This window comes from Pristis pectinata, chromosome 10, assembly GCF_009764475.1.
Source record: "Pristis pectinata isolate sPriPec2 chromosome 10, sPriPec2.1.pri, whole genome shotgun sequence".
NCBI lineage: Eukaryota > Metazoa > Chordata > Chondrichthyes > Rhinopristiformes > Pristidae > Pristis > Pristis pectinata.
In genome coordinates, this window is record NC_067414.1 from 9,551,046 (window position 1) to 9,565,722 (window position 14,677).

Sequence of the window (14,677 nt, forward strand, 5' to 3'; positions counted from 1 at the left end):
ATTTAGTTACGCGTATAGTGGATGCACATTATCTGTATTGCTATGGTGATTATATTTCAAATGTACTTGAATTATCGATCTCAGATTTTTAAAAAACTGCATTAATTGCTGCTCACAGAAAAGTGTTCTAAATTTTGATGTTTCTGAAAAACATCAGAAGTAGTTTCTCTGTACCTATCCAGTCAGTACTTGCACACCTGTGAGATATAACTGATCTAAGTACATGGTCTCTAGGCTCTTTCAAGATGCACAGTTTATATCTGCTCACCATTTTAGAAATTTCAGTTCTATTCTTTTTAGTCTGAAGTAGGTGATCCAACATTTGAATACACAGAACCCAGTTACTGCAATTCATAGTATTTCCAATATCATCCCCTCCTCAGGTCAGGCTTCCTTAACTTCCCAAACTCATTTATGAATGCCATCAAAGTTCACTGTGAGTATGTGTGAATAATTTTAACAGCAGTTGGTCATTTTCAGAATCAGAATTATTATCACTGACTTAAATGATGTGAAATTTGTATTTTATTTTATATACATTTTATTGTATTGATGATGCAGTTAATATTTTAAATACCTCTTCAATTTAGCATGATGTTCATTGTTGCATTAGATGTTTTGAAAATTAGTTTGGAGAAGGTTTATGTCGAATTCAAACAAGAGCAGCTTTCTCAGACTTGATTAAAATAATTGTACCAATGTTATACTGCCTCAAGTTAACAGAGACATTGGACTGAGAATAAGTAGAAAGTTTGATTTATTTTTGTGGTAAAATTTGATTTTCTTAGTAAACATTGGCAGATGTATCGGTCACACTATGAACATTGTTTTTTTTTAAACTTGTTCCCATTGTTGTACTGATGTTTTTCTTTGTTCCAAATAGGATCTGCCAACAAATCCAAAAGATGCAGAGGAGCTCAAAGGTACTTGAACATTCCTCTCTGCAGTGTTTTCTATTTTTCCTTATCCCTTTCTCTTTAAGCCTTATGTCAGTGGTAGGGAAATTATTGGAGAAAATTCTAAGGGACAGGAGTTATATATATTTGGAAAGGCAGGAGTTAATTCAGGACAGTCAGCATGGCTTTATGAGGGGGAGATCCTGTCCCATTAACTTGATTGAGTTTTTGGAGGAGATAACAAAGGAGATTGATGAAGGTAGGGTGGTAGACGTTGTCTCCATGGACTTCAGCAAATCCTGCATGGTAGGCTAGTCTGGAATGTTAGATCACATGGGATCCAGGTGAGCTAGCCAATTGGATACAAAATTGGCTTGGTGGAAGGAGACAAAGGGTGGTAGTGGAGGGTTGTTATTCCGATTGGAAGCCTGTGATCAGTGGTGTGCCACAGGGACTAGTGCTGGGTCCTCTGTTGTTTGTCATCTGTATTAACGATTTAGGTAACAATGTTGTTAACATGGTTAGTAAGTTGGTGGTGTATTGGACAGTGAAGAAGGTTATCTAAGATTACAACAGGATCTAGATGGACTGGGGAAGTGATCTAAGGAATGGCAGATGGAATTTGATCCTGACAAATGCAAGGTGTTGCGTTTTGGTCAGTTAAACCCGTGCAGGACTTGCCTAGCAAATGGTAGGGCTCCGAAGAGCATTGTAGAACAGAGAGACCTAGGGGTACAGGTACATAGTTCCCTGAAAGTGGTGACACAGGGAGACAGGGTGTTGAAGAAGGCGTTTGGCATGCTTGCCTTTATCGATTAGGGTATTGAGTACCAAAGTTGGGACGTAATGTTGCAACAGACAAGACACAGGTGAGACCGCACTTGGAGTATTGTGTGCAGTTATGGTCGCCCAGCTATAGGAAGGATGTCATTAAGCTGAAAAGGGTGAAGAAAAGATTCACGAGGATGTTAGCAGGACTGGGGGGCTTGAGTCATAAGGATAGGCTGGGACTTTTTTCTTTGAGTGTAGGAGGCTGAGGGGTGACCTTATAGAAGTATATAAAACCATGAGGGGCATATGATGGTCACATCATATAAAACTATGACGGTCACAGTCACTTTCCCAGGATAGTGGAGTCTAAAATCAGAGGACATAAATTTAAGGTGAGATTTAAAGGGGACCTGAGGGGCAACTTTTTCACAGAGAAGATGGTGGGTATATGGAACGAGGTAGCAGATGTGATACCAATAGCATTGATCCCATCGTGACAAGGCACTGTGACTTGATAATTGGGTTAAATGGGTAAAGGCCATATCAACCATTGCAATGTTTATTTCCATGTGTGCATTCTAGAGAAAGACTTCAGAAGGCTCACTGCAACTCAGGAACATTATGGTACCCCAAATGAACTTGCATGCAAAACTCCATTAACTTCAGGAAAGGAAAACAAAGGTTAGTACTCTCAACTCTATCCCTTCCTGTTACTGTTGATGACTAATGTGATAGAAATGTAAGAGGGGCAGCAGAATAGGCTGTGTAAACCACTCCATCTCTTTGATGTTTGCTTGTTCCCACAAGGCTAATAAATATAACTTAATCACTTCCCAATTAAACTAATCCCTTCAACCCTTTATCAATTTATCCCTGCTAAAAATTTATCCCCTTTGCCAGATTTATCTTAAACTCCTTTATAATGTTAAATTTACTTATTAAGATTGTCTTTTCTTCATCAAAATCGATTATGAATAATGAGAATAAATACACAATTTGAAATAGAATTAATATGTGTACAAGTTGTTTTGTTAGATTGCATCTGTTCACATGGTCTAGATTTAAAATCATCCCTACCTGATGTGTTAAAATATGAATTGTGTTCACTGCAGATCACATGCTGAGCAATGCAACCCCCCTGATGCCTTATGATTCCCCAGTTTGTTTCCATCAGTCGATATCTCAAGATATAGAACCCAGCAGACAAGAACAGTGTGAATCAGACAGCTTTGAAGAGTCGCCTTTGCTCCTTGCACCATCCGTTCTGCCGGGTCAGTCAGCTGTTGGTCCACTTAGAACTGTGGGAGAGGTGGCTGATTCTGAAAATGCTGAGCAACCCGTCTCATCTCAGATTTGTACTGTGCCATTCTGCACGGTTCCAGATGATTCCAAGACAGCTCTCACTGAGGTGGACAGTAAATTCAGTTCTCCAAAGAGGCAGATTTCTGCAGGACAGTTTGTAACTAAATTAAACCAGGACCATCAATGTCCTGATGCATTGGAGACTGAATGCAGTTTGTTAGTGATCAATGCAGGTAACTCTGACCTGGAACCACTGTGCAACATGAGTATTGTTACTGGCGAAAATACATCCTGTGGGAAATGTGCCAGTCACTGTAATAAAACTCCTGGGAATATTGCTGGTCAGGTTGACTGTGGGGATCTGCAGCCTGCAGGTGAACTGGGTACCGATCTCACAGTAATCAAAATAAGAGATCCAAACACAGAACAAGATGATCAGAAGGAACCCGAACATGAAGAACTTCCAACTAACAGCTGTTCTTTGGTGAAACCGACAGAGGACAAAGAAATAGAAGTTTACCTTGACAAGGATTCCACCACATGTTTGATTGGCAGTGTGGAGACTAGGACTAATCAAAATAATTCGACTCAAGATACTGTTGGGACAACAGGTTTGCCAAATGTTCAAGAGTCAGATTTATTAGACATTCCAGTTATTGCATTGGAATTGCCTGAAGCTGGGAGAACAGGTGTTGACACTATTAATAATACTAACTTAAAACCCTCATCCTTTTTATATGTTAACGTAAGTAAAGGGATTCAGGTGTCAGGAACTGATAACAAGTCCATATCAAAATCAGATCTTGTCGTCAGACCAAAGTCTTCCAGTTTTGTTAAGCAGGCTCTCTCCATTCACCAGTATGATAAGCAGAGGTCACGGAAACAAATGAGCGTTGGTGCGGGCTCCAGCCATTGTGCTGGTAATGAAAACTGGGCTACTACAGCACTGGCCAAGGGCAACAAAAGTGAAGATGAGGACGTGAATGACCACACTAGTCTCAGCAGATCTTCAAGTCTACAGTCTCATCATAATATTTCAATGGATACCTCTTCTAGTACCAATTCACGGTCTTGCTCTTCCCCAGATCACACTTATCACAATTACCAGAACCCATATCGACAGGGTGAGCCAAGAGCGGTGTCAGAGTCCTTCTTGAAAGTCATGCATTGCCTGATAGAAAGCCAGAGGCAGCAGGAACTGCAAGCTGCGGCCGATGGTTCCCTGCAAACACACATCAGGGTCTTCAGTGTGGATGGGGGAACAGATGTGGTCTTGAGCAGGACGTCCAGAGGTGGTACCAACAATCAGGGAAGAACACTAACCACCTCAAAGTCAGACCTTGAGGCCAAAGAAGGGCAGATTCCAAATGAGTCGAACTTTATAGAGTTTATATCTTTATTGGAGTCAATTAATAGCTCAAGAATGAATGCAGCAAGCTGGGCAAGTGACTGTCGAGAGGAGGGTGCCATGGGCGGAGGTATGTTCTATGTCACATTAGGCTGTCTTTGTTCTATAGTTATTAAAATAACCAGCTAGCAACAGACAAAATGCTGGAGGAACTCAGCAGGTCTGGCAGCATCTATGGAAGGAAATGGACAGTAGGCATTTTGGGTCAAGACCCTTCATCGTCCATTTCCCTTCATGGATGCTACCTGACCCACTGAGTTCCTCCAGCATTTTGTCTATTGCTCCAGATTTCTAGCGTCTGCAATCTCTTGTGTCTCTAAAATAACTATCTAGTATAGAACCATAGAACAGCACAGCACAATACAGGCCCTTCGGCCCACAATGTTGTACCGACCTTTAAACCTCGCCTAAGACTATATAAGACCCTTCCTCCCACATATCCCTCTATTTTAAATTCCTCCATATGCTTACCTAGCAATCTCTTGAATTTGACCAATGTACCTGCCTCCTCCACCACCACACCAGGCAGCACATTCCATGCCCCAACCACTCTCTGGGTAAAAAACCTTCCTCTGATATCTCCCTTGAACTTGCCACCCATGACTTTAAAGCCATGCCCTCTTGTATTGAGCATTGGTGCCCTGGGAAAGAGTATGTATTTCCTTTTCTGTTATTTCCACATAGGTGTAGTCCACATAGGGAAGTTAGTCTACACAGGGAAGATAATAAGTTTGCATTTTTTACCTTATTTCCTGTTTGTTTCTGTAACACTCTGTGTTAATGCCTTTATAACAAATTCCTCTATTTGCATTTGCAAATGGACTGCCTGTCACTTTATAATCTCACCACTGGGTGGCAGTGCATTCTCTCACCACCCCTATCTGCCCATCAATGATTAAATCTGGTTCACAAATCTTACTCAGTGGCTCAATGTTCCAATGTCTGAAGTAAGCATTTTAATTACTTTTTAAATATAACATTTTTTACAGTAATTAAATTTGACTGGTGCTTTATTTTATATGCATGTTTGACGGTTTATCCTCTTCCAAAGAACAGGGCTTAGGTTTAATATTTTTGATTACTCTTCCCTGAATTCGATGGTGCAGTCTCAGTATGTGCTATTACCCAAGATGTGTCTGTCTCATACAAGAGCTGAACAATGAATGCATCTTTCTGCAGCTTATGATAGTTTCTGCGTGGTTGCATATCAAAACTATTTACAGAACAGCCAGAGGGAAAAAACCAGCAAAAACACTGTTAAAGGTTGTCTTGTTAAATAAAAAGGATTTCAAGCAGTTCATATTGGCAAGATTATTGATAGTTCACCTGCTCCAGTTTTGTGTTCTATAAGCCTTTGAAAGTGCATTATGCTGAATGATACAAGAGACTATCTCTCCTCATTGCAGAGAATTAGGTGAAGGTTGAAGCAATCTGCTCTCCATTGCTCCCTGATCACCGTCTAGTACTATTTTAGCTAGAAAAAGTAAAAATAATGGAAAGTACAGTCGGCTTTATGTAAAAATATGCAGTCATTCTGAATGTGCCAGTTTTTCATCAGATGGATTACCTGCATTTTCTTGCCTTTTTTTTCTTACTTTCTCCTTGCTGATAACAGGCGATCTGTTGTAATCCTGCATTTTTCTTTCTCATTCTCGCTCATTATTTCAATTCCTCTTTTCCTTCTGCAGTTTTAAAGCAGGCATATGGTTGAGAGCAGAGAAATGGTGCTGTGGTGGCTGCTGGGAAATGTAGTCCCAGGGTCACTGATTTTCCTCCAAATCTATCCAATGATCTGATGGGAGAGTGTGGTCGGCAATGATGATTATTTTGAGGAAGCCATAATTATGGTCAAATTTGTCATTTCTGCTCGCACCCCCCCCCCCCCCGCACCCCTCTTCTGTGTACATTATGTGATAAACGTTAAGAAATTGATAGCGAGCTGAATAAAAAGCATGTTAAATTTTGTATGTTTTACAACAGCTTACTTGTATTCAGAGTTCTCTGCTGAGTCCATTTCTGGTACTGTACAACATACAACACTACTGGAAATTCCACTTTTAGGATGAAACAATAAGCTGAGGCCATGCCTACTAAGATGGGCATTGGAAGTCCCATAATGTTGTTTTGAGAAGAGCAAGGAAGTTATACCTGGTTATTGTTCTTTGAACTTGTTTTTGAACTTCCTTGAAGTTGGCTGTATCTCTGCAGTGCTGAATAGCCTTTTTATTCTGAACTGTCTCCTGTCTAACTATAAGCAGCAAATCATGAATTGTAGTAATTCATTTCCTGGGAAATAACACTGATAGACTAATGGATGCAACCTAATATGCCTGGGCAGATTTATATAAAGCTGAAATACAAACAACAACATTTATATATTGCTATCAACTAGAAAGATGGTCCAAAGCACTTATCAACCATTGTCAAACTTATTCTGACATGGAGCCATGTGAGGAGAAATTAACTCAGGTGATCAAAGGTTGTGATTCAAGGAGCATCCCTAGGAAAAAGGGGCAGAGAGTTTAGGGTGCAGGCAGCTGGTGACACGGCTGCCAATAGTGCAGTGGTTAGAATTCGGGGTAAGCTGAAGGCTAATGTTGGAGAACATAGAACAGCACAGTATGGGCCCTTAGGCCCATGGTGTTGTGCCGAACTATATGAACACCTCCTCCATGATCAATCTAACCCTTCCCTCCTGCAGAGCCCATATCCCTCCATTTTTCTTACTTCCATGAGCCTATCTAAGAGCCTTTTAAATGTCCCTATTGTATCAGCCTCTACCACCACCCTCGGCAGTGCGTTCCAGGCACCTACCACTCTCTGTGTAAAGAACCTACCTCTGACATCTCCCCTGAACATTCCTCCTCTGACCTTAAACAGATGTCCTCTGGTATTGGCTATTACCGCCCTGGGGAAAAGGTGCTGGCTGTCCACTCTATCTATGCCCCTCATAGTCTTATACACCTCTATGAAGTTGCCTCTCATCCTGCATCACTCCAAAGAGAAAAGCCCTGGCTTGCTCAACCTAGCCTCATAAGACATGTTCTGTAATCCAGGCAGCATCCGGATAAATCTGATCTTTGCCCCTGCTCCAGAACTAGCCACAACTTTAACCAAATTGTCCTTCATAGTTATAACACTGGCAGCTGTCCAATAATGTGGAAAATTGCCCCAGTGCATATTGTTAGCAAAAAAAAGGGAAATCTAACCCAGCTAATTACCATCCAATGAGTCTTCTCTCAATTATTCCTAAAATGATAGAATATATCATCAACAGTGTTTTTAAGAGGGACTTACTCTCCAATAACCTTCTCACTGATGTCAAACCCAGTATCACTTAGCTCCAAACCTCATCACAGCCTTGGTCTAAACATGGACCAAAGAGCTGAGTACTGAAGTTGAGATGAAAGTGATTGTTCTTGACATCAAGGCAACAAGGTGTCCTGGTAAAACTGAAGTCAATGGGTATCAAGGGGAAAACTGTCTAGTTGTTGAAATCCTTATTTTCCGGGGAAATTTCTTTAGCCAGAGGGTGGTGAATCTGTGGAATTTGCTGCCACGGGCGGCTGTGGAGGCAAAGTCATTGGGTGTATTTAAGGCAGAGATTGATAGGTATCTGAGTAGCCAGGGCATCAAAGGTTATGGTGAGAAGGCAGGGGAGTGGGGCTAAATGGGAGAATGGATCAGCTCATGATAGAGTGGCGGAGCAGACTCGATGGGCCGAATGGCTGACTTCTGCTCCTTTGTCTTATGGTCTTATCTTGATGGTGGGGTTATTGAAGGTCAATCATCCCAACCCCCAGGAGTTTCATGGGGTAGTGTCCTAGGCCCAACCATTTTCAACTGCTTCATCAATCACCACCTTTCCATCATAAGTTCACAAATATGGATGTTCACTGTTAATCTCACAATGTTCAATTCTATTCACAACTCCTCAGTGAGTAAAGTGGTCCATGCCTGTATGCAGTAAGACCTAGACAACATTCAATCATGATAAGCGGCAAGTAATATTTGCATCATAAAAGTGCCAGGCAATGACCATCTACAACAAGAGAAAGTCTGACCACCTGCACTTGATGTTCAATGGCAATGAGAACCCACCATCCCCATTGACCAAGAACTCAACTGGACCAGAGACGTACACAGTGTGACCACATGAGTGGGTCAAAAGCTGGGTATCCTGCAACGAGTGACTCCTGAAATCCCTAAAAACTTCCCTCATGATGCAAGTCAGGAATGTGATGGAATGCTCTCCATTTGCCTGGATGAGTGCAGTGCCAGCAATGGTCAGGAAGCTGGATACAATCCAGGACAATGCAGCCCATCCACCACTCTCGACATTCACTCCTTCCACTAGTCGAGCATGGTGGTTGCACTGTGTATCATCTGGAAAATGCACTGCAGTTACTAGCCAAGGCTACTCCCAACAACACCTCAGAAACCCATTATCTTTACTACCATGGAGAGGAGATTGAGACAAATGGGAAAACCACCAACTGTACCTTCCCTTCCACACCATCCTTCCTTCATTGTTGCTTGGCCAAATTCTGGAATTCCTTCCCCATCCTCAGTGTGAGAGTACCTTCATCAGAAGGACTGCAGTGGTTCAAGAAGACAATTCATCTCGTTGAGGGCATTTGGGAATGAGCTGTTGGGATTTGCCAGCAATGCCCAGATCGCAAAATTGGTTTTAGAATTGGTTTATTACTATTGTCACATTTACCGAGGTACAGTGAAAAACTTGTTTTGCATACCGTTCGTACAGATCAATTCATTACACAGTGCATTGAGGTAGTACAATGGAAAAGCAATAACAGAATGCAGAATATTGTGTTACAGTTACAGAGAAAGTGCAGTGCAGGTAGACAAAAAGGTGCAAGGTCATAACGAGGTAGATTATGCAGTCAAGAGTCCACTTTATCGTACTAGGGAATGATTCAATAATCTTATCACAGTGGCATAGAAGCTGCCTTTGAGCCTGCTGGTACATACTTTTCAGGCTTTTGTATCTTCTGCCTGATGAGAGAGGGTAGAAGAGAGAATGTCTGGGGTGGGTGGGGTCTTTGATTATGTTGACTGCTTTATCAAGGAAGCAAGGAAGCGAGAAGTATAGACAGAGTCCCTGGAGGGGAGGCTGGTTTTCATGATGTGCTGGGCTGTGTCCACAAGTTTCTTGCAGTCGTGGGCAGAGCAGTTGCTGCACCAAGCTGTAATGCATCCACGTAGAGTCACAGAGCAATACAGCATGGATACAGGCCCTTCGGCCCAATGAGTCCATGCCAACCATGGTGCCCACCCATCTAGTCCCAACATTCTGCATTTGGCCCATATCCCTCTAAGCCCTGCCCCTGCGTACAGCTATCCAAGTGGTTCTTAAATGATACAATTGTACCTGCCTCAACCACTTCCTCCGGCAGCTCGTTCTATATACTCACCACCCTCTGCGTGAAATAGTTGCTCCTCGTCCCTTTTTAACCTTACCCCCCTCACCCTAAATCTATGCCCTCTAACTTTGGACTCCCCTACCCTGGGGAAAAGACTGCTACCATCCACCTTGTTTATGCCCCTCATGATTTTATAAATCTAAGATCACCCCTCATTCTCCTATGCTCCAATTATAGTTGGTTTTAGCCATCTTTGTGCGATACCATGACTCACTGGCATCAATCGGAATAACAAGCTCAAGCTCAATAGAGAGAGGGAGAGACCATCTGCAAAGCCTCCCAAATCATAACAGACCGAATGGTAAATACCTAAATTAGGCCTGCATATACAAGTCAACACGTTTGGCTATCAGACCAATCCATGAACATTGACCATATTATTTGGACAATCTGCAAAGAGGGATGCTGGGATGCTTTCTATGGTACATTGATAAAAATTGGTAAGGGTCATCGGGGACATGCCAAGTTTCTTTAGCCTCCTGAGGAAGTAGAGGCGCTGGTGAGCTTTCTTGGCTGTGGCTTCTACCTGGGTAGACCAGGTCAGGCCATTGGTGATGTTCACTCCAAGGAACTTGAAACTCTCAACCCTCTCGACCTCAGCACCATTGATGTAGACAGAGGCATGTGCACCGCCCCTTCCTGAAATCAATGACCAGCTCTTTTGTTTTGCTGACATTGAGGGAAAGGTTATTTTGTCACGAACCAGCAACAAAAGAAACACACTGAGCATGATTCAGTGTTAAAAACTATTTTATTAATCACTACTTATGATAATACGTAAAATAAAAGTAAAAATGTTAGTATGTTAGAATTCAAAAATGTTAAACCTCAAACGTTAACCCCAAAACTAAACTCTTCGTGTGTGTGTGTGTGTGTGTGTGGCAAAGTCCAAAACTCCCAGTTCCTGAATGGTTCTTAAAGTTCAGTTCCGCAAGCCATAAGGTGAAACATGAGCAAGGGCTTCTTCAACAACCACTGTTGTCTGAAGATAAGACGTAGACGTAGAGAAACATAGGGAGAGTAAATACGAAATCCAAATGTTCCATGATGGAACCCAAACGACACTCCAGCGTTTACTCGGTAGTGAAAAGCATCCGAATCGTGGTCGTCCACACACAAATACCTGTTTCCTTCTACAGGTCAGCAACAAAGTGAACTCCACCAGATTACTTCCAACTTCCATACATGGATTTCAGTAGCAAACACAGTTATTGTTTCTCATCCATCGATAGAGAAAACAAGCAGGCTGGTGTCTCTCTCCCTTCTCTCTCTCTCTCTCTCTCCTAACTTCTTCAACAACGTCATTATGTCCTTTATCTTCTATTAATGTAAGCACGCCCCACACACACATACACACACACACTCTCTATCTTAAAGGGACTTTCACTGAGTCAGTACCAGTTGTCATGACACCATGTTACTAAGCTCTCTATCTCCTTCCTGCACTCCAACTCATTATCATTTGAGATACGGCCCACTATGGTGGTATCATCTGCAAGCATGTAGATGGAGTTAGAGCAGAATCTGGCCACACAGCCATGAGTGTATAGGGAGTAGAGTAGAGGGCTGATGACGCAGCCTTATGGGGCACCAGTGTTGACATGATTGAATTTAACAAAAAAAATCCAAGTGGTCTCTTTAGAGAGGGTGGACTTGATATCCCTGGGAATAATGAAAGACACTTGGTCTTTGGAGATGAGGATGATGGATTTCAATTCGATCCCTCCTATTTTGCAATGATTGAATATAGAGACAGGCAGAGATTGCTGTTCTGTGATTGCTGGGGCATTTGAAAAGTCCATCATAAAATGTGAAACTCTATCTCACAATGGTGAGGTAAATGGAAGGAAAGCTACACTTTGTAGTCAATGACTGCACACCTAATGCAGAGCTTGCCCAGGTATAATTTGAAAGAAAATAATGCAAGCCTGCAATTCCACCTATGTTTCTATTGTGGTTTGAGAGCAAGGACCAAGTGGGCAATGTGGAACTCAAATCAAGTCTGACTGTAAGGTCTCAGCTTGAAGATTTATAGCTATATTTTGTCTCTGTTGTGTTGTTTTAATATCTTCTGGTTTATTTTCCTTTTGTTTATTTCATTTGCAATTGAATCTCATCAAGGAGCTTAGTCTGTGGATCACAGTTTGCCAGCATGTTGCTTTCCATCTTTGGAGTGATTAGAGGATGTGCCAGATATTCTCCACTGAGCTATGCAATATCATTTAGAGTGAATTGTTAAACCTTGGCATGCTTACCAGTATAAGCTCAACACAACAAAGGACCTCAGTGGTGTCACAGAGGAATGAAGAAGGTTTAACTCCTCAATGGCTGCAGAGGTGGATGACGACTGCAGCAGAAGAAAAATCATCGTCATCTCGAACCCAGAAACCATTGAATGCAGGTTTCTCCTCTACCAAGATCTGTTTGTAAAAGAAATCACATGCCCGCTTCCTCCACTGGATCCACAACCAGTTACCAAGCCCTGTTCCAATGGACGAGTGGTGAAGGGGAAGGGTTCTAGGAGTACCTAGTCATGGAGCCACCTACGACCTGTGGGCACATGATGGTCATTTTGGCCTTACAATGTTCAGGACAATGCAGTCCATCTACCACTCTCAACATTCACTCCTTCCATTAGTAGCGCATACTGGTTGCAAAGTGTATCATCTCAAAAATGCACTGTCGTTACTAGTCTACTCCTGACAGCACCTCAGAAACCCATTACTCTTCCACCATGGACAAGAGATTGAGACAATTGGGAAAACCACCAACTGTATCTTCTCCTCCACACCATCCTGACTTGGAAAAATATCTCTGTTCCTTTATTGTTACTGAGCCAAAATTCTTGGAACTCCTTCCCCATTCTCAGTGTGAGAGTACCTTCATCAGAAGGACTGCAGTGGTTCAAGAAGATGATTCATCTTCTCAAGGGCATTTGGGAATGAGCTGTTGGGATTTGCCAGCAATGCCCAGATCAAAAAACATCAAGTGAAAAAAAGATCCAAGTGGTCTCTTTCGAGAGAATGGACTCAACATCCCTGGGAATAATGAAAGGCACTTGGTCAAGACAGAAGAATGAAAGACAAATGGGAAAACCACCAACTGTAGCTTCAGGAGAATGATTAGGGGCAAGAATCACAACTGAGTAGTCCTTTTTAGGATCCTCTCTGCTCATTGTGGATGTGGAGGGCTGGAAGAGGAGCCACCTAACCATACCCATCTGGATATCTGTATACAGAGGGATTGCTCAAAATATGGTTGGATACTTTTTTCATTCACAAGATGTGGTCACCACTGGCAATGTCAGCAGTCTATTATCTAGTACATAGGGCACGGGGGGGGGGCACACTTTCAATTTGGATGGAGAGGAATGAAGGAATTTCTTCTCTCAGAGGGTCATGGATCTTTGGAATCCTCTATCCTGAGGGCTGTGGAGGCTGAATCACTGAATATAGTCAAGTTGGGGATTGACATGCATTTAAACTACAAAGGGATCAAAGAAATTGCAGAATGGTGTTGAGGCCAAGATTGGATCAGCCATAATCTTATTGAATGTTGGAATAGCCTTGTGGGGCAGACAGGCCTGGTCCTGTTTCTTATGTTCTATTAAGTAGTTTCACAGTTAACATGAACGAGACTATCTTTATTTAAAATAAGAAGTCAGATTTATTTAATTACTTGAATTTCAGTTCCCTAGCTGCCATGGGAGGATTTGAACTCCTTTTTCTAGATCAGGGGTTCAGAGCTTTGGATGCTTGTCCAGTAATTTAACTACTCTGCTATCATACCCCTAAATTAAAGATATCTTTGCATCCTGGAATCTATACACCCTACTCATTAACCCAGACAACTGCGGACCCAGCTAATGTTGCCTGAGAACTTCCATGCTACTCTAAGACTTGTTGTGCAGACTAGGGCTATCGCAGGAAAGAAGGAGGTGGCTCTACTTTTATTCTAGAGAAGAAATCCTTAAAACGACAGGCATTGGCTTTGCCATCAAGAGTCAAGTAGCTTCTCAAGAGGCTGAAATTCCCCATTGACATCAACAAGTGTCTAATAACTCTCCCCCTCCCTTCAGACAATAATCTCTTTGCCACCATCATCAGTACATACATCCCCAATATTTGATGTCTTTGAAGAACATGGAGAACAGTTTTATATTGATCTTGACTAAATCTTGACCCAAGTGTTGAAAGAAGATTAAAAAATCTTCCTCCATAAACACCATCGTCCTTAAGATCATCCTTCACTGTGAGATTTAGCTGTCACTGGAGAGAATGGAGTGAGTAAGCTCCATTCCAGTGGCATTTTCCAACTCAACAACAAATCTACAGGCCACATGCTTGTCAGGGCAAACACCTTCCTCAGAAAATGTGACAATTGAGAAACTATATGTCCACGCTCAAAAAACAGATGGCACTCCTCAGCTATATTAATGCAAAAGTCCAAGGTCTAAGGTGCATCCATGTTGCACATACCATGAGAGAGCCAATGACTGCTGGACTAACCATCGCTTAGTGTTGTCAGACTTTTCCATTTGGGTTGCAATGAAACATCAAAAGCAATCTAGACTGAAGACAGAACAGCTTTAAAATCCCTCAGATACCAAACATCATGAAGATATTCAAACACAGGTCAGTGTGAAATTTGCTGATCTTATCTTAAAATGCCTACGCCAACATCAAGGGAGTTTGACATGCCTTGGGAGAGGATGATCGTGAGGAATACAAGAAAACAATTGGTGTTAATTCCTGATTTGAAGAAAGTAATGCAGAGATTCAATTTCTTCTTGACCGGAAGAGAAAAATCTTTCTGTGCGTGGTGGAATCGTCTGACATCCAATCACAGGCAGGTTT

The 14,677-nt window shown here is 42.1% G+C and overlaps 1 protein-coding gene and 1 long non-coding RNA gene across 2 annotated transcripts in view; one reads left to right on the forward strand and one right to left on the reverse strand.

Moving 5' to 3' along the window:
• The window catches only part of LOC127574917 (uncharacterized), a 792,285-nt gene that overhangs the window by 117,737 nt on the left and 659,871 nt on the right, over positions 1-14,677 (reverse strand). The window lies entirely within an intron of this gene.
• The window catches only part of LOC127574890 (pecanex-like protein 1), a 207,527-nt gene that overhangs the window by 37,544 nt on the left and 155,306 nt on the right, over positions 1-14,677 (forward strand). The window contains 3 exon segments of the mRNA XM_052024376.1: positions 884-923; positions 2,250-2,348; positions 2,780-4,447. Of these exon segments, the coding sequence (XP_051880336.1) occupies positions 884-923; positions 2,250-2,348; positions 2,780-4,447 (1,807 nt within the window).